This window comes from Plecotus auritus (genome assembly GCF_963455305.1).
Source record: "Plecotus auritus genome assembly, chromosome: 1".
NCBI lineage: Eukaryota > Metazoa > Chordata > Mammalia > Chiroptera > Vespertilionidae > Plecotus > Plecotus auritus.
Window position 1 is genome coordinate 38,522,237 of NC_137770.1, and position 23,254 is coordinate 38,545,490.

General features: G+C 43.1%; 1 protein-coding gene across 5 annotated transcripts in view; it reads right to left on the reverse strand.

The window, feature by feature from the left end:
• Nucleotides 1–23,254, reverse strand: part of DAAM1 (dishevelled associated activator of morphogenesis 1) — a 181,938-nt gene that overhangs the window by 19,568 nt on the left and 139,116 nt on the right. For 4 of the 5 annotated variants that reach the window (XM_080671981.1, XM_080671979.1, XM_080671980.1 and 1 more), the window contains 6 exons: nucleotides 18,013–18,042; nucleotides 16,813–16,919; nucleotides 8,583–8,667; nucleotides 3,487–3,593; nucleotides 1,676–1,764; nucleotides 627–795 (listed from right to left, as the gene is read on the reverse strand). In XM_080671981.1, coding sequence (XP_080528107.1) covers nucleotides 627–795; nucleotides 1,676–1,764; nucleotides 3,487–3,593; nucleotides 8,583–8,667; nucleotides 16,813–16,919; nucleotides 18,013–18,042 — 587 coding nt within the window. The remainder of the gene's footprint in view (nucleotides 1–626; nucleotides 796–1,675; nucleotides 1,765–3,486; nucleotides 3,594–8,582; nucleotides 8,668–16,812; nucleotides 16,920–18,012; nucleotides 18,043–23,254) is intronic. The other variant, XM_080671982.1, reaches the window with a different exon arrangement.

Sequence of the window (23,254 nt, forward strand, 5' to 3'; positions counted from 1 at the left end):
GCTAATGACCATCCCTGCTAATGACACCAGATCATTTCCACACCTCAGTGTCTCCAACAGTCTGTCCACCTGAAACCCACTTTCTAGGAAGCACTTTAATGAGACTTGGGATGAGTAGCTGAGCACCAACAGCCCAAGAGACATTTACACCATACTTTTTTCACATAGCTGCTAGCGTCAGTGTGAAAACCCAGCATGCTTCAGGTCTATCGCCAGATGTCAGCTTTTGAGCCTTTTCCCTGCAACACGGGTCTCTGTGGGGGTAGTGACTGGGAGTCATGCACAGACTATGCAAACACTGGTTGCGGTCTCTTTCTTGATCTGGCACTAGTTACACAGATGTGTTCAATTTGTGAAAATTCAGCAAGATGTACATTTATAATTAGTGAATTTGTCTTTAGTCTAAATGAAAAGTTTATCTAAGAAAACCCAACAAACAAAAAACTTGGACTAGATGATATCCCTGTGGACTGAAAATGGATGAAGGATAATGGCTCACTAGGAACTTGGGGGTACCCATGCTTGAGAGAGAGGAAAGAAGAGTGAGAGAGACAAGTGCACACTGGAGACTGCAGGATCAGAGGGTCCAGGTTTAAGCCGTGGGTCCTCCAAGATCCCATACTTACTTGTCAATACTGGATTTTGTGTCAGCAATCTTGTTTAGGCTGGATATCTTGAATCCATATGCATTGCCTCTTTGGCCTTTATTCATGTAATTTCCAAATGCCAAAACCACTTCCAGCAACTGCTTCAGGGCACTGCTCCTAAACACCTCTTCCGAGCCAGAGCGGATCGCTTCAAAACAAAACATGCACAAACACAACTATGACAACCAAGACTTCTCAGTGAAACCCATCCTAACTCCACACACAGAGTATGTATTGAAGATGCAAGATTGGGTCGTTAGATGGCCAGGGGCACTTTCAAAACACCTGAATTAGAAGCAAAAAGCAAGAAGACAGCCGGCTAACCCTGTTCAAGAGGCCCACAGGCAGTTGCACAATTCTATCCCTTTCCAGGGCTTTTCTTGGCTGACTTATCAACCAGAAGCAGTTAGAAATACACAGAACAGAAAGTGCACTTCCCACATTCCTTTGCAAACACTTTCTTGCCTGGTGAGAGTCAGATCAACAGGCTTACTGATCAATTCCATTGATAAAAACATTGGTCAGTTGTGTTGCATGTTACAGCTTGAAGGTGGCATCAGGGATCAGGGCCCGAGCAGGGTCCTGGTTCCAGCCGGCCTTCTGGGGCTGTCCTCTCCAGCTGCCTCGACCACATTTTAAACATTTACAAATTTAATCGTCTCAAAATCAACCCACATTTATAGCTTCAAGTCTTCCCTTAGAAAAATCTAGTAAGGCCCTGTTGCAAGAAAGCTAATTAAAGGTTTAATGCTAGTAGCAGTCAAATATATTCCTCAGTAACACCATGTGGTCAAAACCCCAGTCCTGCAGAGGAGCCAGGAGGTGTGCTGTGAGCTCCAGAGCCCAGGCCAGGCCAGCGAGCCAGGTGCTGACAATAAGTAATCACCTGACAGAATACCACAAGATTTTGAGCAAAAACAACACCAAAGGAATCCTGTTTACTATATGCATTAGGATTGCACTTGGACATGGGCACTTAAAATGAACATCATTGTCAATTTGGGCAACTTGATTTTGACTTTATTTACCTTCCACTTTAGGTTTAACTTCTGCGACACGCTCTGCAAACTTCTTTTTGAAGTACAGCGACTGCAGTCTTTGCTGATAATGATTAATTCTGTAAGAGCAAGCATAGACTAATGAGCATTCACTTAATATGTCTATATTCATTCAATGGACTTGGAGGGGAGGTACCTCAGAGCCCTCTCCCCAACCCCAGACTCTCTCTCTGTTTCTCTCTCTCCTGGAGAGAAGCAAGGGCATGAGGCAACTTTGCCTTGAAGGCCCACTTTCCTCGGACCTACAGGGGAACTGGGCAATTGCACCAGGGTCCTCCTCTCCAATCAGATTAGACAATGGCTGGCTGCAGTTGACTAAAGACCCCTTCCATTCCTCCAAGTCCCAGCAGTTCTTGAACAGAGAAGCGGTAAAAAGAAATGTAAATGATAAGACTCCCCATTCTGCTGCAAATAAAGGGCTGTTTCCTACACTTCTCTCCTGGATTCTTAACTTTCCACAAGTCTGCCTGTGGCAAAAGCACAGAGAAAAACCTGCCTCCAGCACTTTCTCCTCATACCATCTTCTCCTCACTCACATCTCCAAATCTTCTGCATAGCTCCCTATCTGCTCCCTCAGGGCTGGCAAGCTCTGCCTTCCAAGACAGCAACTGGCTATTCGAGATAACAAGGATAGATCTGGCCTCTGGTCACCACCAAGGTTAGGAGCTCTAAGCTGCTGAGAAGGAAAGAGTGGACATTTTGGTCCAGATCTTCTGGAATCACTGCCTATCTGGCTCTCTGGAGGAAATTTCAGTCCAGTAGGACCAGGGATCAGCCCCTCCTCCAAATCTATACTATACAATCAGACAGACCTGGGTTTGTGGTCCAGGTTCTCCCTTTATTAGGTGACCTTGAACAGGTACCTTAACTACTCTGTTAAATGGAAGAGAACAGCTCTGGACCGCACAGCCCTCCGGGCAGGGCTGATAGGAGGACTAAGCGAGATGATGCACGTAAAGGTCTGGACAAAGACTACGTGGAGCTATTGCAGGTGGCCATCCGGTTTGTCTACACAGGTTGCTGGGCACACCTGTCAAAATTTCAAAACCATCCTTTGTCCTCCTGCAGTAGGCAAGTTGAGACAGAACAACAACAAAAATAAGTCTGGATTGGGCAGCAATGTAGAGTAAGAGGCATGTCCACCTTGGCCTCTGGCACTCAGAAGTGCTCTGCCCTGGGCTGACTGAGAGTTTCAGGGCTGCTGGTCCTTCTCTAGTGCAGAATCAATTCGCTAGGTCTGGGAGTGTACCTACATTCAACTCACACGCCAGAGTCAACTAAAAACAGTGGCTGCTGCAGGGACTTCTGGAGAAGGCTTGGAAAGCTTGCTAAGGCTCTGTGGGAAGAATGCCACCATCGATTAGTGATGTCTGCTTGTGTCATGATTCCACACCCAGACCTGGCTGTTCAGCTATGTGAGCTCCAGGTTGACATCAGAGTCTGTCCATCATTGAGATGTGGAAGTAGTAGGGAGAGTGAGAAACAATCCCCCAAAATCAGAGATGAGGAGAATGACACTGAATGGAACCAGAAAGTTATGACTTGAATAGGTCGAAACTCATGAATCAAAAAGCCCAGAAGTAGAGATAATTGTGAAGAAACCCTGACCCTGTCTCACCCATGGACAAGGACTTGCTTAAATTTGCTTAAGCAAAACAAATTCCACACAACTCTGACTTGAAATTATTCTGCATTTCAAAAAGGCTTTAACATGAAGCAAAAGTTTAACTTCCTCAGAGAGGTAAGGGACATCTTTACTTTTTAAGTATTTTTAAACTCACCGGCTCATCTCAAAGAGGAACCTGTCAGCCTTGGCCATCCGATCCAGCTCATGTTTATGTTCCTCCAGAAGGTCAATGTCGCTTTTTTCAGGAACGAATTTCAAGAGCTAAAAAGGACATACAAATATTAAAAGTGAGGTCTGTAACTTAAATTTCTTCAGTAATTTTTCACCCTTTCAGTTAATTTGTCCCAAGATGAAAGTTTAACTTTTGTTTAATTTATAAGCTCTGCTCACAACTGATTGTTAAGATACACTAGAAATGACTAAATCTTTCCATTTTTACTTGAAAGTAGATAAATTGGTGTAAGATTCATTCCCGGCCCTGTTCTGTCCTGCCTCTCAAACCAGAATGCGGCAGTTCTTCACCATGCCCTACTTCACATAGACCAGTGGTCAGCAAACTCATTAGTCAACAGAGCCAAATATCAACAGTACAATGATTGAAATTTCTTTTGAGAGCCAAATTTTTTAAACTTAAACTAATAGGTAGGTACATTGTTATTAACTTAATTAGGGTACTCCTTCAATTGCACTGTATGTGCGCGCCCACATGTGGTATTTTGTGGAAGAGCCACACTCAAGGGGCCAAAGAGCCGCATGTGGCTCATGAGCCGTGGTTTGCTGACCACTGACATAGACCATCTGAGGGCCCTGGAGATCCCACCCTCGCATTAGAAGATGGTATAAACAAGGTCCAGAGAGGTTAGAAAACTTCCCCCAGGATTACAAGGCAAGAGTGTGTCATCACCAGAAACAGAATCTGGGTCTCTTGACGCCCAGCTCTACCCTTTTTTTCTATTACATCATGCTGGGATGAGTTATTCTATGTGTATTTTCCATTCATTTTTCTTATCTAATTCTCTCTCTCTCTCCTCTATGTAGAATTGGATGAGAGGAATGCAGTGGGATTTGAAACTTTTAAGTCCATAGTTTACTTTGGAGGAAGAAATGACATGGAATGTGGAATACCATTTAAACAGAAATACCATTTAAAGTGGAAAAAGTACTTCTGTGTGTGTCTGATTTCCCTTAAAGGAACAAATATGTGTATGTGTGCACAGGCATGTGTGCTATTTTCTAGACCAAATGCCTGTGGACATTTAAAAAAAAATTACACTGACCCTGTGGGACCCAAGGTCCTCCCTAGAACCTGATGCTGACATTGGGTGCTCCATTTAGCAGGGTTTCAAATGTTGGATTTAACCAGGCACCTCAAAAAAGGCCATCAGTATGTGTGTGACTAGCAGAGGAAGAGAAGTAGAACAACAGGGGAGGAGGCGAAGGGTATGAGGGTGGAAGTGTACCCCAGGCAGTGTCTATCATGTGCCAGGACCTGGCATGGGTGGCACAGCACTGATGCAGGTGGAAGAGAAGCTGGACCAGCAGTGGGGGAGGGCAGCAGTGGTCAAGGTTGGGGAGTAGCAAAGGCCTGTTAAGAAGTTCAGTCTTGCCCTGGCCAGATAGCTTAATTGGTTAGAGCATTGTCCCGATACTCTAAGGTTGCCAGTTTGATCCCCAGTCAGAGCACACATAAGAATCAACCAATGAATACATAAATAAGTGGAACAGCAAATAGATGTTTCTCTCCTCACCCCCACCCTTTTCTCTCTCTCAAATCAATTAAATTAAAAAGTTCAGTCTTTATTTTGAGGGTACTGGGATAAACTCAAAATCGTAAGTAGGGGAATGAGTCTGCATTTTTAAAAAGGTTACTGTGCCTGAAGAATGGAGGTAGAATTAGAAGGGATCGGAAGTATTAGGGGCTGGGATTAGATGGTTGACACAGTAATCCAGGTGAGAGGATGGTGGCCTGGACTGGGCAGTGGAGAGATTCTAGAGCTATTTAGGGGGTTTGAGTAGAACTGGCCTGGCTTGTTGATGGATGGATATGGTAGATGAGAGTCAAAAGGATGAGCTACAGGCTTCTGATTGAGGCAATCTGTAACAGTGTGTACCAGGGAACCCATGAAGAGAAGGCTCATGACGGGTGGGCGGGGAGAAGGTGAGTTTAGAGTTCCAAATATGGCAGGAGAAGCAAGTAGTGATTTCTAGTAGGCAAGAGGAAAAGTGGGTCTGAAATACTAACCCAGTGGTCAGCAAACTGCGGCTCGCGAGCCACATGCGGCTCGCAAGCCGCGGTTTGCCGCTCTGTTGACTAATGAGTTTGCCGACCACTGTACAACCTGTTAGGAAGAGGAAGCATTGGTATTGGTTGTAATGTGCTTGAAAGTGAGTGAGGCAACCTGGACAGCCATCGAGAGAACAAGAGCAGGGCTCCAGAGAAGCCAGCATTTAAGGGAAGAGGACAAGAAGAGACACCTTCAAAGGAGGCTGTGGAGGGGCCACTGTGGAGTCCCAGGACCAAAGGAGGACCAAGGGAGCAAGTGCCATCAGTGTCACACCGAGAAATCAAGGAAGAGAAGGCTGAAAAGTGCCCTGGCTTTGGCAACAGGAATGTGTGTCCTTGGTGAGAACAGCTCTGGGAGGTGAGGAAGACAACTGCAGTGAGTAGAGGAAGAGTGAATAGGAGGTGAGTGGGGACAGACTTTCAAGAACTAGGGCTGTGCCAAAAAAGAGAGAGGACAACAGCTAGATGGAGATGTGGGGTCATAAGAGGCACGTGTTGAAAAGCTGAGACAAACAATTTACATGTCAAGAGGCAGAGGTGAAAGATCTAGAAGAGGGCAGCCTCTAATCCAGCTGGTCCCCAAGCCAGAGACACCCACCCCTCTTTCCGATGGTGTGGCAGGGGCAGGGAGATGAAAGTGGATGCTGGAGAGTTCATAGGTCTGATGGCCTGGCAGCTTCTGGCCATTTATGTTCCGCTGTCCAAATAGTGACAGTGGACAGGACAAGAATCTTCTTGCTCTTCCTCAGTGCAAGGAGGGAAGGCAGTGGCAAGGGCGATGAGAAAGAAGAGAGAAAAAAGGCTTGCTTCCCACCTTACTTTGGATTTTTACCTACTGGGCAAGGAAATTCAGTTCTAGTCTCAGGTATTGCCCCCACTCATGATGCTGAACCCACAACTCTGTCCAGGATAACACGGCCACTAGCTCTCTTTCATTGCGACAAGAAAATAGTAAGAGGAACATGCTAAGGGTACAGACCTTCTCAAAGCACGGGTAACAGACTGTGTGTGGAGAGTTTTAAGAGAAGAGTTAGACAAACACCTGGGGGTGGGAGAAAGGTATACATTCCAGGAGAGTATACTGACCTCATCTGATTTCTGAGCTCAGGAGCTAAAAGCAGGAAAGGAGGAAATGAATGTGGCTCACATGCAAGTCACAGAGGAGGAAAGAGAGGCTGGCTCCAGCGCCTATCTGGGAAGAGTGTGGTATGAAGGAAAAGGGAACAGGAGGAATAGCAGATCAGGGAGAAAAGAAAGAGCACGAGACACAGAGTCACCAGACAGACCAGGTCAGGGGTTCTCGGTGGCCAGATTCTGTTTCATAGACTGACTTTCTTACTTGTATTTATTTGAAGTATATTCTATTTGCACTGCAAGCCCTTTTGGCAAGATTTTGAAATCCTTTCCCTCAAGGAGGAATTGTGCTGGATGCAATTTCACAGTAAACAGATCTTGTGGAATTTAAACATATGACCTTGTCGATAGGGGCTAAAGGCCTCAAGACTAAGGCAGCTTTCTGCGGCTCTTCACTCTGGGCAAGTGACTGCTGAGGCAGACAGCTGCCCAGTGGGCCACCGGAGGGCGGGGACAGCAGAGGCGGGTCTGATGGTCTACGGTGAGGGAGGGAGGAGCTGCAAAATACTCTAAAACATGAATCGGAGGCTTAGGAATTACTTTTAAACTATTTATACACAGAGCATCCCAACAGACTTGGAAACACAGTCACTATTTTGATAACTAAATCAAACCTATTCAAGGTTTCCCATTGCAAAGCGTGAGGGTTTTCACCTCTGAACACTGCAGCTGCAGTGGCTTCAGGGAGGATGGGTCCATTTGGGTGGAGACACTGCACTCATCACTCCTCCCTGCTTTGTGTCCCAGACCTTTCAGGACACCAGTGAGCACCACTGGAAATGCACATGCAGAGAGCACCCCATTGGGAGGAGCCTTGCCACCCAGGGTCACTGTTAGCAATGCAAAATATTCTTTTCCTCTGCTCTTGGGAGAGGTGAGCCCTCAAGTTCAGCCTGGATTCATGATTGCTTGTGTCCACAGATAACCGTAGGTGTACATGGCTCTTACAAACATGGACCTTTTGACCAAAATCACTCACGGTCCTGAGGACAATGAGACAAGCAGTCAGAACAATTTAGGCCCAGACCACGAGACAGGTAATAACTCTAGAACATCTGCTAGCTACCAGCACTGTCACTTGGGGACACTGAACAAAGCTGCTGGACAGCATGCACAGAGCGCGTTGTAGAAACACTGCTCGAAGAGAGGCTAGGTCACCACACCTTGACTTGCTCTGCAAGGATAATACAAATCATCTCCAAATACCACGAACAAGGATGTGTGCTGACTGTGGGTAAATCCATCCCAGGCTTGCCAGCTCTGGCAACTGAATGTACTGCCACATACGATGCAAGAAGCGTGCCATATGTCCTAGCCCCAAGGAATTGAAACCCCACCTTATGACATATGTGGATGTTTAGATGTAGATAGTAGTGCTGGGGATTTAACAGTAGCTTTTGTGGTTGTGGGAATGGCAAGCCAAGACCAAGACACAAATTGTATTAAGGATTTAGCAAGGGTCAGTTTATGTAGATTCTTGATATTCCTGTGAAACCAATTTTTCAGTAAATCCAATATATATATATATGACCTACAAAAGCATAATAACATAATAGCAGCGAGAGGGGCATGTTTGCCAAATGCTGGCATTGTGGATCCCAGGGACCTGACAAACATTATCACCTTGCTTCTCACCCATCGTTTTGAGGAACATGGAGAGAATAAAGTCATAATAATTTCCTAATGGAAGCCTATGGAACCTGGGCTCAACCTCTTCAGTTCAGTTCAGAGATGAAAACATTGTCTACCAGCAACGACCACTTTCCTCAGTGTCTTACTCCCTGCTGAAAGCTCGCCATCACTTGTGCTCTGAGAGACGTCTGGTAGCTCACCTGTTCCAGCATGTCCTTGGGCAGATCTTCCTGCTCATCCATTGTTAGAATTGCTCGTTTGATTTCATCATTGGATAATCTCAATCTGGAGAAAGAATATTTTATTTTGTTAACAATACTGGTTTGAGTATTAAACTTTAATGGAAGATAATTCACTTTGCTACTCCAGCTGCTGATTTTCAAATACCGTTTTGCTCAAAAATCTCTCGGTGAAAGCTTATTTCCTGACAATATTGCACCTAAAAATAGTATTTTGAAACTGCTCTAACATTCTTTCAGGGCTTTGTAATGCTCTGCTGACACAGCGAACAAAGCTGTTATGTTCTGTCGCTTAGGGATTAGCAGATGAGAAGTAGGGGCAACACCCATACATACCATTCTCTTTAATATATTCATGAACTGCAGGTGACTGTGGAAGACTAGAATCTTAATGTGATTATATATCAGGAGTGTGTAAAGCTTGTTATCATATTAAAATGCATTTAAATAAGTTTAGAACCTATGTTACTAGTATTGTTAAAAATTGAATAATAGTTGATGTAAGTAATAAAAAGTACAAGCACTTCACAGTTGAGGAGTTTTCACATGTTATTTCATCTGAACTTCAAAATAACTCTAATGGTTCATTTTGTTTAATAGAGGAAGAAACTAAGGCTCAGAATAGTTAAGCAATTGCCCATGGTCAAACATATAGAAAAGTGGCAGTATCTCACACAAACCCAACATTCTTGATGCTACTCCCAAATTCTTTTTATAAATATTGCTTAGGGAAGGATTTAAATAAAGACACAAATCTGTTTTCTATCTACAATAAATTTATATGATTTACTAATTTCATTAAGGATTTATGTCTTGATTATGTCAGAACACCAAAGTGTTAGCTGTAAAGAGTCATGATATTAAAACATACTTGGCCCTAGCCAGTTTGGCTCAGTGGATAGAATGTCGGCCTGTGGACAGAAGGGTCCCAGGTTAGATTCCAGTCAAGGGCACATGCCCGGCTTGCAGGCTTCATCCCCAGCAGGGGGCGTGCAGGAGGCAGCCTATCAATGATTCTCTCTCATCACTGATGTTTCTATCTCTCTCTCCCTCCCCCTTTCTCTCTGAAATGAAATGAATAAAAATATATTAAAAACAACAACAACAATAAAAACATACTTGTAGCCCTGGCCGGTGTGTACAGTGGTTAGAGTGTAGGCCCCTGCACACTGGAGGGACACGGGTTCAATTCCCCATCAAGGGCATGTACCTGGGCTGCAGGTTCAATCTCTGGCCCCGGATGGGGCATGTTCAGGAGGCAACCAATTGATGTGTCTCTCTCACATCGATGTTTTTCTTTCTCTCCAGCCCTTCCACTTTCTCTAAAAATCAGTGGAAAAAAATATCCTCCAGTGAGGATAAAAAATAAATAAAACCTCCTTCTAAAAATGTGTTTTTAGTAGATATAACCAATAGTCATAACCAGATTATTAGCTGTAACAACAGAGTCATTCTTTTGTTTTATTTGTAAACATCTGACCCAGACTTATTTTTTAAATCTCACTTCCTTACAAGCTACCACTAATGTGGCATATTAACTTCATTTGATCTGTTCTTCTAGTCTAAGACCTTCAAGAAGAATAACATTTAGAACTAAAGAGAAAGACATAAACACAAATATGGAGCAAAACATACAGCCCTCACAGGAAACGTTTGAGGACAGGGGACTTGACATTGGAAAGGCTAGTCCCCAGTCTTGGCTCTGACACTTCTTGGCCAGTGAGACGTTGGAAAAAGTGTTTCTTTAGCCTCAGTTTCCTCATCTATAAAGTAGGGGTAATAATAACTACACTTAAACAAAGGAGTGTGTGTATAGGTGTATAAAGTGAAATAATACATGTAAATTGTTCAGCACAGAGCCTGGCTATAGAATGGCTCAATACACTGTATATATATTCTACAAAGCAGACTTCTCTACACCAGAAAAAAGGGCAGCAATACTTATGTAACCTTAATAGTCATGTGCAGTTATCTGATCATTAAACAGCGCTTTGTAGGGTTATTATGAACACTTCCCAAAGTACTCTCATACCCATTATTTCACCATAGTTTCCTCTCTGCATACACTACCCATTAGGCATGGGAGTATTAAAATAGAATTAGAAGACGTGGTGTCTATTTTAGAGGTGGATGAATCAACGGATAAGCTGAGGCACAGGCCCACACAACGCACAGGTGCTTGCCGTGTTCTCACAGACAGACAGAGGGCTAGAGAGAGCTGGGTGGACATGAAGGTCATCGGGGAGGAGCCCGCTCTGACACCTCTGGCACATCCCCTCCTGTAGATTTTGACACGATCTTGTTAAAACCATCCACCCCGCCATTTAAACGGAACATTGTTTCATGTGCCAATAAGTAGGACAGGGAAGAAACACAAATTGGGGAATCCTAGTGTTTCTCTCCTACTTCATGTTTTCATACCCAAATAGAGCCTCTAGGCAACACGCCCAGCTGTCCACATTCTAAAACAAGGCCCGTTCTGCCGCTTGTCCGATTGTGGAAACATCAGAACTCCTGGGCTGTGGACAGCATGCTGGACCTGAGCAGACTTTCACAGATTGTTTTAGTCAGTGCCCCAGAAACATGGTATTCAGTGGAACATCATGAGGGAAAAGCCCCAAACTTAAGTGGAACAATTAGGCAAACTGGCCTGGGTGAAATGAATGACGGGAAAAACTATCCCAGCATCGAGGTCTCCACTGCACAGACCCGGGCAGCCCTACATCCCAGGACACTGAAGGCTCTTCAGTCAGTTAAGGGCAAACACCATGGTGCGGGCCTGTGAGGCCGAGGAAGGGAACGTTAGGGAAGGTGGAAACTGCCACTAATGGAAACCAACTGGCTGTGGAAATGTCTATAGTCCTCAGGAGAAAAGCTCGGCTTATAAGAAAAAAATAAATTAGTCCCCTGTCCTTTTCACACTGAGTTGAAGAACCACGTTAGGCTGCAGTTCTGCTGAGTTCCTTCTGTTTTGCATTTAAAAGAAAAGGAGTTGAAAATCAGAGAACAATACTTGAAGTATCAGACATGCATTTCATTAGCTCCCCATATGGAGTGCAGAACTCTTTGCTTTTGAAATTGTATATATTTATGCTCCTCAACCCCTTGAGGGGCTGTCTGGACTAAACACTAGCTCTACTTCGTAACAGTTTTGGTTTCTCTTAATGTGGCCCACAAAGAGACTGGAGACTTTAATGGGTAGTACTTAAGAAAATCGACCTGTCAACATGCCGCCTTGCACGTGGCCTGTTGGAGCAAACAGAGAAACTCTACCTTGGGGAAAGAGGGGAAGGTATGCTGCCCTCCGGGATGGTTCCATAGGCTGCCGTGTTCTTAGTGTCATCTGTCATCACAGAATGAGCTGCTAATCTCTGTAATTTAAGGACCCTACCAGTTCTAGCCTTTTAATTGCTTTTAAAGCTCGGCAGCAGGGCTCTGGCGTGCTGGAGGGTGGCAACTTCTAAGACACCACTTCAACTTTCTTTACAAGGCAGGAAACAAACTGGCCATTTAAAAACAGTATTTAAGTCTACCTTGCTCTACTCAAGTATTTAAAAAATGTGCCAAGAGAATTGGAACATCCAGGCATAATTACAGTAAGTTAGGGATGGACGGCTACCTCAGCCGTAGCTAGGCCTCGGTGGATTTAAGCCAAATCCTCCTGCTTTAAAGTAGCATTCTGTGGTTTATGACACCCTGGCTGCCGTGCTAGTGAGCATCTGGAAAAAAGAATGGCAGGACACTTCATAAACGTGTTTTTAGGTGGGTTCATTTTGCAATATAAGCCAGCTTCCCAGTTTCTTCCTGTCTTTTATTTTTTCCCCTTTTGGAAGGGAGAGGTGTTTTGGGGAGTTAAGCAGAGTGAATTTTAGACTGCCACATATCATCTACAGACATGCAGCAGAAAAGTTGCTGCTTACCCTGCCCAGGGCCTGAGGAATGGGTTCTCATTCCATCTCCTTCTCAGAGTCCCTCATGGCCTGGAGCTTCTGATTCAAAACCTACCTTCCAGGTACTCTCTTCCTAGGAGCCGCAGTGACCCTGGCCATTCATGCTGTGGACACATAAAAAGGGCCTGTATCCCCCCTTCCCAGCCCCTGGGATGGGAAGGGCTTCCTTTCTGTTTGTCTGCTCAGCTCCAGGCGAGACTGTGGCAGGTGCCTCTGACCAAAGAGTCCACTGACTTGCAGTGTGTGGGTAAGGAAGAGCTTTGAAGGAGAACAAGCACTGCAGACATACACTCATTAAATGGAATACACCTAGACTTCACTGGGGCGGAATGTGATGTAATGACTACATTGCTAAGAATTAAATTCCTAGTCAGAGAGATAAGAAACAGAGAGGGTTGCCACCCTTTGGAAATGAAATAAGCAGAAAAAAAGAAAGATAGTAAGTGTGGAAAGGTAAGAAATCTTGACATCAACTTGGAAATGTCCCGACTCGTTGTCCCCATGTACAAAATCAGTCTCCAGGTCCTGTTCAGGGTTTCTTCACCTCTCTCTACTTTGTCCCTTGTCAGGTCTTCCCTGGGCAACAGAAAGAGCCTCCTACCCTACGGCTCCAGTCTTTGACCCATTCCAACCTGTCCGGCAGGTGATCTCCTCCTGAACAAGCTGCGCCAATTTCCGATCTCATGGGCACGTGAACAAGCCACTGACTGCGCAGCTCCCACATGCAGGCATCCTGCCAGGTTCACTCTCAAAGGCCCACTGCAAGGCCACCACTCTTATTATCTCCATCGTATAGATGAGGAGGGCATAGTCGATCCTGGGTGGACTCCTGCCCTCACAAAGGCACCAGGCACGGATTGTAGGCTCTCCTGCCTGGTCTCATTCAATCCAAGCGACAACCGTCTGCTGCAATTACAGGCTCTCTTTATTAGCTGCTCATACTCCTCCGGTGCCTTTTCTCCAGCTGCACGCCTCCTTGGAACTGCCTCTGTGCCCCCTGCCCAGGTAACTGTTATCACCCTTTGAGGCCCACTGTCCCTCTGACCTGGCTGAGCTTCTGTCTCCTTCTAGTCAGACCAGTCTGAGCCCTGAATTGTTCACAAGGTACCCAGCCTGTGTCACCTTCTCCAGTCAGCATGAGCTTCCCATGGCAGCAGTGCTACCTTAAGTGTGGGCACATCCTATGGCACCCTGCAGGGCAGATAGATACTTCAGTGGTAACTCTTGAAGAAAAAATACCAAACATGCTCTCCCAGATCTCTTCCCTCCGTTAAGCCCCTGGGTCCTTAATGGGTAGTAATGCATTGCTGACGAAATGAGAAGAATGAAAGCAGAACTGCTGACTGGTTACAAAAACTAAATAAAAAACAAACTAAAATGAAACTTGCTTAATTTCTCTTACTTTTACCACAGCACATACAGCACATCAGCCCTGTACTTTACCAAGGAGGGAGTGGAAACTATTGACTACTGAGCAGGAAAGCAAGTGCTGATGGATCCTCTGTGGGAGGGAAGGTTTGGAACCTGATCAATAGGCTGAATTACCATAAGGTCAACTGAGACTCAAAATTGCTTTGTTACGCACAATAACTTTTAATTATGAACACTGCAATAGCACTTATTCATTAAATTGTGTTTTAATAGATAATCTAACAGGGGTCCTCAAACTTTTTAAACAGGGGGCCAGTTCACTGTCCCTCAGACCGTTGGAGGGCCGGACTATAGTTTAAAAAAAAACAACTATGAACAAATTCCTATGCGCACTGCGGGCCCGGGATGAGTCGTCTGCTAAGCAAAACAGGCAGCGGCACCCGGCGGATATATGTCCTCGGCGGGCCGCATGTGGCCCGCGGGCCGTAATTTGAGGACCCCTGGTATGAGGGAAGCTCTTAAAGCTCTCTTCCAGAGTTCAGACACATTCAAGTTCTAAGTCATCTTAGGTTCTGACATTTTTGAGGTAACAAGGGAATTACATACCACAAATATGAAATGATTCCTTCAATTAAGGGATGGGAAATCTGCCAGCAAGAGATGTAACCTTATCTATAACTAGTGTAATTACCCTGGTTGGCACCTAGTATCGAGAATAGTCTCTCTATAAGGAACTGGGTCACAATTTATAGTCCTAAGAGCACTTAAGTGCCATGGAAATTCAAGAGTGACAGCTTCCTTGGTCAAGTTGTTTTAAAGTATTCCTCCTGGCCCTAACCGGTTTGGCTCAGTGGATAGGGCGTCAGCCTGTGGACTGAAAGGTCCCAGGTTCTATTCCGGTCGAGGGCATGTACCTGGGTTGTGGGCACATCCCCAGTAGGAGGTGTGCAGGAGGCAGCTGATCGATGTTTCTCTCCCATCGATGTTTCTAACTCTCTATCCCTCTCCCTTCCTCTCTGTAAAAAATCAATAAAATATATATAAAAAAATAATAAAAATAAAGTATTCCTCCTGAAAATATAGGAAAAAATTTAAAATAAAACAAAACATTTTCCCCAAATTTTCATTGTATTTTGCTGTTAAGAATGTTATTTGTAGCCCTTGCTGGTTTGGCTCAGTGGATATAGTGTTGGCCTTTGGATGGAAGGGTCCTGGTTTGATGCTGGTCAAGGGCACATACCTTTGTTGCAGGCTCCTCCCTGGCCCAGGCCCTGGTCAGGGCATGTGCAGAAGGCAACCAATCGATGTGTTTCTCTTACATCAATATTTCTCTCTGTCTTTCTCTCTCCCACTCTCTCTAAAAATCAATGAGAAAATATCCTTAGGTGAGGATTTAAAAAAAAATAATGTTATTTGTAAAAGAAATTGAAATAGCCCCAGCTGGATGGCTCAGTTGGTTGAGCATTGTCAAGTACACCAAAAAAAGGTTGTGAGTTCTATTCGCAATCAGGGTAGATATGGGAGGCAACCGATCAATGTTCTTCTCCCACATTGATGTTTCTCTTTCTCTCTCCCTCCCTCTAAAATCAATAAACGTATCCTCAGGTGAGGATTAAAAAAATTGGAACAAAACAGACTGTGTACACCCAGAAGAAAAATAAGAGGCCTTCAACTGCTTTCAGCGGTGTCTTCCTGAGCATGTGATCAGGGAGCAAATGTGGGGATACACAGGGCCTGGCCATTTACACAGCATCCCTTCTTTCAGAGGCAGAAAGGAAATGCTAGCTAACAGGATGGTTCATGTTACCTCATCAGTTGTATTAAAATTCAGGGATCTCACTAGGCTTCAATTTCTCTTTCACTAAAAGAAACATTTGGTCCCTGGAGTAATATATATCTGGCTAACAATCAAGCTTCTAGGCTGAAAACCAAGCAGCAGCTTTCTGTGTTAAAAGAAACTTACTCTAAGACCCTCTAAAAACTCAGGACTACTACTTTCCCTCTTCCCTCTCCCTGAAAGAAAAGTCACCAGACACCAGCCTCAGTGCATATACAGCATTCTTTCTGGAATGCAACCAATGGGACTTACACTTAAAGCCTCAAAATTCAGGATTCTTTACATCTTCATTCACCTCATAAGCATTAGGTATCTTTGCCTGATGTGAAAGCATTAGGTATCTTTCCCTTTAAAGAAAAGAAGAAACTAGATCCAGACAAGGTTACTAGAAATGCCCTAGACAACCTGAAGTGACAATCAAATTCTAGGCTTCCAAATTTCCTTTCTTCTTTTCAAGTTCCAAGGTTGAGATGGTTCACTAGTTATGAGAAAGATTTCTGAACAGGGCTGAATTAGTTACATTAGCATTTCATTGAAGTTTGAGATTTACATATTCTTTTAGTCATAAAAATGTTCAGAAAGAGCATGAAATCATATAACCTTGAAGTATAAAATGATGACTAGAGAAAGGAAAAAAAAAAAAAAAAGGAGAGGTTCATCGTCAGTCCTGATTCTGTGACAGTGTTTACTCAACAGCCAAAATACCTCTGAAGCCAAGAAGTATAAATAAAAATAACGTCCATTTTACAGGCTTACTGAGGGGAGGGGGACACACATAAATATGGACTTGGGAGGTTCTGCTTTTTAAACTTAGGAGTCTGGAAATTAAACTCTAAGACAGTAGGCAACCAGCTCTGACAGATTCCATTGCGGGAGTAAGCACCACAGTTGTCCTCACCTTAGCAGAGAGAGTTAGTCCGAAAAACAGTATCTCACAGAGTCAAGGCATAAGAACAAGTGAAAACATGTATTTTGGAGCCACATGATAGAGAAGTTGGTCCTACCAGGAATGTCTATTCAACATCAACAATACCTCGATAGAAGGATGTTGCAATTCTGAGCTCTCCGACCATCAATCACCGAAAGCTCTTTGACTTTTAGTTTGGAACTCAGTGTGTCATCGATGGCATCTGCTTCTTTCTATAAAGAGCATGAGAGAAATCCATCACAGTCAAACAGGGACACTCCGGCTTCAGACACATACTTTTTCTGTGCGCGCACACACACACACACACACACACACACACACACACACATACACACACACACACACAGGCAAAGCTGAGATGGTGAGGGGGGAGTGTAGGAGGGTGACGTAATTGAAACAAAGACTAAAATCTAGTAGACAAAGGGGAAATAAGAAGCGCTGACCACCCACATTTGAAAAAGCATTGTTTGGAAGAACAAAGTGCTCCTAAGTTGAAGATGCTCCGTGTGCATACATTATCAGGGAGTGGTGCCCTCCTTTTGTCCCCCAAACCTCTATGGACAGCAGACAGAACTGTCACTATGAATCAAGCTCAGCTGAGGCCTGCCATGGCTGGTCCAGCCATTTGTAGGGCACATTCACCCCACAACCATTTGCATCCTAAGCACTTAAAAGGCTGAACAATAAAGACCCCAAATGTCTTCATGTGCAACAGGAAGCTCCCAAGCCCAGATGGCACCTTTCGTTACCCTGGAGCCTGATGGACAGCTCAAGGCATTAGTCCAATTACTTGAGTTAACAACGAAACACTACTTGCAACCCTGCTGCTGTGCAGAAAGATGTAAGCAATGATGGCCAATCATAGCTTATGGTGGGAGAAGCATAAAACAATTATATAAGATACTGTTTGAGTAAGCTGGACATCAAGGTGAAAACATAGACTAATTAGATAAATAGCAAGTTTAATCTTATCAGAGGGCAGGATCCATTTATAAAATGTAAGGAGCTTTGGAATTGTGTAACAGCTTAGGAAACAAAGACGATGTGGAATTTATACTAAGAGCACCATCTGAACAAACTTTGCAACTGTCTTTTGTCGCGATAAGATTCCAGCTAAGAGTTGAAACCCAACATGAAATTACCTAGGCCAGTGGTCGGCAAACTCATTAGTCAACAGAGCTGCAGTTTGCCGACCACTGACCTAGGCTGTGTTACACTATCTGAACAAAACGAGATAACTGAGACTTTTCGAGTTTACAGTGAGCTGGTTTACACTAAGCGAGGTTCAGGTAGTAGCTCACTTACCTGCTTGGAGTTACTGCTCACAAAGAAGTCCTACAGCCACGGCAGAGGCATGGGAAAGGCAAATCAGATACATGCAGCTCAGAAACCACAGCAACAAAGGGGGGAAGTCCAGGAGATCAGGGAGGGGTGTAAGAGGTGACGGAGCAGCAATGAGGGTGAATGAAAATGACAGAGCCTAGTGGAAAATACAAATGAGGGCATGGTACTGAGCATTTGGGGTAGAGAGAGATGGCATGGGCCGCACCTCATTTTCACTGGTGGAAAATCAAATTGAGAAAGGAATTCAAATACCCCAGGAAGACTCAAGTTGGGAAAGGAACCACATCCTGTTTGAAAGGACCAATGGGCTCCATTGATTTAACATGATTTTTACTTGAAGTGAAAAAAAAAAAAAATCAATTGAATCAACTTAAGGAAATTATTCCCATTGTTATATACTACTATATTTATTTGGTGGAAGCAATCTTCCGTATTGTTTCATAAAGAAGGATTATGAAAAGACAAAAGACTAGTATTAACCCCCTCTGCCCATAGGTGCCACAGGGAGGGAAAAGACAGAACTCACTAATTGGGAGACAATAAGGGATCTGTGTGGTGTGCAGCCATCGGTGGCCCTGTCCCAGCTGCCTCAGGGTTGTTTCAAGCATACAAAAGTCAACAGCCTCTTCTTGAAATGGTCCATAGAAAAGACTTGGAATGAAGAAGAGGAAGAAGCAATTGACACATTATAAGAAAGTCACAAATTCCTTTATATTTGGCCATGATTGAACGTATACAGCTTCGGTGTGCAAAACACACCCCAGCTTTCGGACCAACCGCTAGCACAACCAGCATTTGCTCAGCAAACTCCTTAAGGCCTCGCTGGTTCTGGCAGTGCCGCTAAGGCCCATTTTACGCAGATGAGCGGCTTCATAGATAGCATCCTTCTAGAGGGAAACAAAAGCCCCCTCCCCTGGCTCCACCCTGAGAAGGCGGGACTGCTTTTCTAGAATGGCATTAAAAAATCATTTGATAACCACGAGAAAACTTTCTTCTCATCTGATGTCACAGTTTTCTCTTGTCCTTGTTGTAATTGTCAATTTTTCTACTCTACCAGGTAAAACTCCTTAGGACTCGTTCCCTGTAAAAGCAGTTTCTCCTTTCCAGGGCAGAAAGAACTATGATGACGTGAACTCCATGAGGCCTTACCCTACTTTTCTCTCTTAAAGAGACAAGCTGCTTAAACTGCTTAGTTGAATTTAGATCTGGCTCTCACTGTCTGGCCTTCAGAAAAGTAACTTCTAAAAAGTTCTCTGGCAACTCTCATAAATTCCCAACATCAGGAAATGGAGATTTCTGACCTCTACTGTCATGGGCTATGGAATCAGGCAACTATCAATAACTAGCTGGTACTGGTGCTTAGTCTGTCCGTAAAATGGGGTCAACAACCAGATTGCTAGTATGAGGATTAAATGTGAGAATGCATATAAAGAATTTTGTACAATGCCTGACACACAGTTATGAGCTCAGTACTTGGAAGCTATCATAAAATTATCTTTCGAGCTGATGATCAAGTCCTTTTCTTGCTGTCCTGCTGTCCTGCTTTCAGCTGCATTGAACAGTTGGTCCAGATCTCCCATGTAACCAGTGGCAGTAATAAGCGCAACAATTAATAGCTAAGTAATGTAGTTCATCTTTCCAGGGGAGGGGATGAAGAATGCCATGGGAGAGTTTGGTTAATTGTTAGCCTTATGATTCCCTTCCTTTAAAGCAGTGGTTCTCAACCTTTCTAATGCCGCGACCCTTTAATACAGTTCCTCATGTTGTGGTGACCCCCAACCATAAAATTATTTTCGTTGCTACTTCATAACTCTAATTTTGCTACTGTTAATGAATCGTAATGTAAATATCTGTGTTTTCCGATGGTCTTAGGCTCTACAGCAGCGGTTCTCAACCTGTGGGTCGCGACCATCGGAAAACACAGATATTTACATTATGATTCATTAACAGTAGCAAAATTAGAGTTATGAAGTAGCAACGAAAATAATTTTATGGTTGGGGGTCACCACAACATGAGGAACTGTATTAAAGGGTCGCGGCATTAGAAAGGTTGAGAACCACTGCTTTAAAGAATCCTTGAATCATCACATTTTAAATAAAATCACAAAGTTTATTAGATGGGGCATGACAAAAATAACAATGTTTCCAGGTCTATTTCAAATAAGTTAATATTCTTTTTGAAACCTTAAATTCTTCACTAACTGGCTTGAACTAATCTTGACAGAATCATCTATCTTTGGCTCCACCTAACAGGATGCCTGATTTTTCCAGATGATTTTTTGGTGTAGAGCCTTGGGCTTGGAATATAAATAGGAAGTTGGGACTTGCATTTTCAGGAACTAGTGCTGATAGATTCTTATAGATAGGGTTCCACAATGAAGTAATGACTCAACAGTTCTCAGATAATAATAACTCATACATGAATGGGTCTTAATCTTTTTGAGGTTGAGATTCCTCTGTAAATCTGATAAAAGCTGGGACCCTTCTCCAGAAAAATTGTATATACTGATATTTATATAAACCCTGCATTTGATTAACTCTTACCATGCAGTTCATTACAGAACCTCTACCCTACACTTTGTCTTAAGAAAAATTGTCATTTACAATTTTCTCTTCAGTGTTCAAGGACCAAGATTATTGAAATATATTCCTAAATCACATAATTTTTCAATGTGAAAACAAGATAAACAGAAAAATGAAACATGTAAAAAGAATAAAAAGAAAAATTCTTTGACCATTTATAAATATCAGAAGATACCATTAAATGTTCCAAAGGGGACCCCAAGAATGATTTGTGCATTACATACTGGCAGGAGAGATCAGGTTGTGGAGCCTGAGACACAGTTACCCTTTGTTCCCTAAATCAGAGCAGAGAGGCTTTGTGATATTATTCTGTGGGCTGATAACAAGGCCTATAAAGAAGGGGTGTCCTCAGGCAAAGAGCAGGGGGAGGAATGAAGATAGTGAGCTGTTAATTTATTGCTACAAACATATGACTCTCTCTAGGTAAATGTCAAGTTCATTTCCCTCTGTCCAACTGCATGGATAGGGAGAATGAATTTATAACATCTCAAGATAAAATTTCCCACAAAACCAAGATGAATATTGTTTAATTGTATGTGAGATAGTATTACTACGCAATGCACTACTTTATATAATAAAATAAGCCTTTTGTGGCTGGCCTGTGTAATATAGTTTTAATGAGGAAAAGAGCTTTTGAGATTCAAGAAATTGACTTTCAAATGAACTTTTGGAATGTGAGCAGTGGAATAACTGCACGCTATTAAATTCCATTTCATGTGGCACGAAAGCTTATATAATCAGCCCTACACACCTTTGATATCCACACTGAAAAAAGTCCTGAATGAGAATGGTCTGTTTCTTAATACTGCAGTTAAAGAAAATCCTTTACAAAACCCAACCTACACAATGAATAAAACCATGGCATAAGAACAACGTGAAGCTAAGAATTATCCACTTGTATACTTGACTGGGCTACCTGTTTGGACACTGAATATACACTAAGCCATTTTTTCATTATCTGTGAAATAGGAATAATACTTCATAGAACTGGTGTCAGGATTAAATTTAAAAATAAGTATAAGAGCTCCTTGAGAACTAACTTTAGGGTTGATGAGACTGGTAACTCTGTACCAAAACTGATTATCATCTTTTAGCCTACCTTACTGCTATTTAAAGATTTCCCTTATCTATGCTTTTATTCTACAAGTGGCATTGTAGGCCTGTGCAACCATTTAATACATTTGCATCAATTGAAATACTTCATATATAAAACAAACAGTATAAATATTTGTCCTGTTTTTAATGATACAATATGTTTTAAGTCAATGGAGCATATCTTGTGCATGTGTATGAACATATATTTACAGAAAAATCTCTCCTAAATGTAATTAATCAATATTCACCTAACTTATACAGATCTGATATATATAAATATTTCTCCTGCCCCCTCCCCTGCAAATCTTCCTCTGTGCAATGTTCCTGTTGCATGCATACAGATAATGGCTTGCATGAGTTCCTTTCTTTTCTGAGAAATTTATTTGGCCAAACTGGCTGAAGTATAGGGAATTTGACTAAGGTCTGCTTTTTTTTTTTTTTTTTTTTAAACTCTGGAGGAAAGAAAGAGGAGATACCATAGAAAAAATAGGTTCCTAGCATTCATTTGGGAGTGGAAAAGAAAGCAGTTCAGTGTGATAATTATACAGTACTCTGAGACTAGCGGACAGTCAGCGACAGGAAGCCTGTTTCCTTTATTCTGCTACAACTTCTCACTAGAGTGCCTGCATCTTTCTATTTTCTATCCCTCAACGTTCAGTAAATTCAATGAAATGGCTCAGATTTCCTTCATTTGGGAAATACTAGTATATTTATGGCTTTCAAGTTCTCATCTCAAATTCTTGCAGCAAGAGGAGAAACATGCTTGAGCCAAGCTGAGCAGGTGTGTTGAAACTTTTCTCCAGGAAGTGCTACTGAAAATAGTACCAATTGTTCTACTTGCCAGTCTACTTAGTGGTAAGTACAACTGAAATGTGCTGGTTTATCCTGACTGCAATGACTACTGATTAGTTAAACAGTGACTGGTTGCTAGGAGACAATTGCCCAATACCAGGCTTTCTGCAACCCTGTCTCCCAGAGCTCTTGAGAACTGTCCACATATTTGTCCCAGAGCATTTTGGCAGCATCCTTTTGCACCTTCTGCTGAAAGCCAGTTAATTATGAGTCTTGTAAACTTGGGTCTTTCAACCACCTGCCTTCATAATAAATGCAAGCCACATGCTCAGGCTTGAATAGCATCATTTGGAATAACTGCTGTTTTCCCTTCCTTTAAATTACTTCCCAAATCCTCACCTTCAGCAACCAGAATGGACCAGTGTTAGTAACTGAAAATAAAGAAGGAAATCAATGGGCCATGTAATGAGGTCAGAAAATTATTTGACTTTCCCAGGAAATCAGCTAAAATGTCAAGGCCCAGAGAACACCTTGCTGTGACAGCAGAGGGAGGAGACCCTTGCAGCTGGTCAGGGATGAGTCTGTGCCGAGCACCTGCTGTATGAGGGCTCTAAACACACCCTTTACTTGAAAGGTAAAGTGTCTCGCTTCCTAGTGGACAACGTCCTATCTTCCTGTTCCTCATTTCCTTTAATGGTGTGCATGCTATTGCCCAAGCTTGCCTTCACACTTA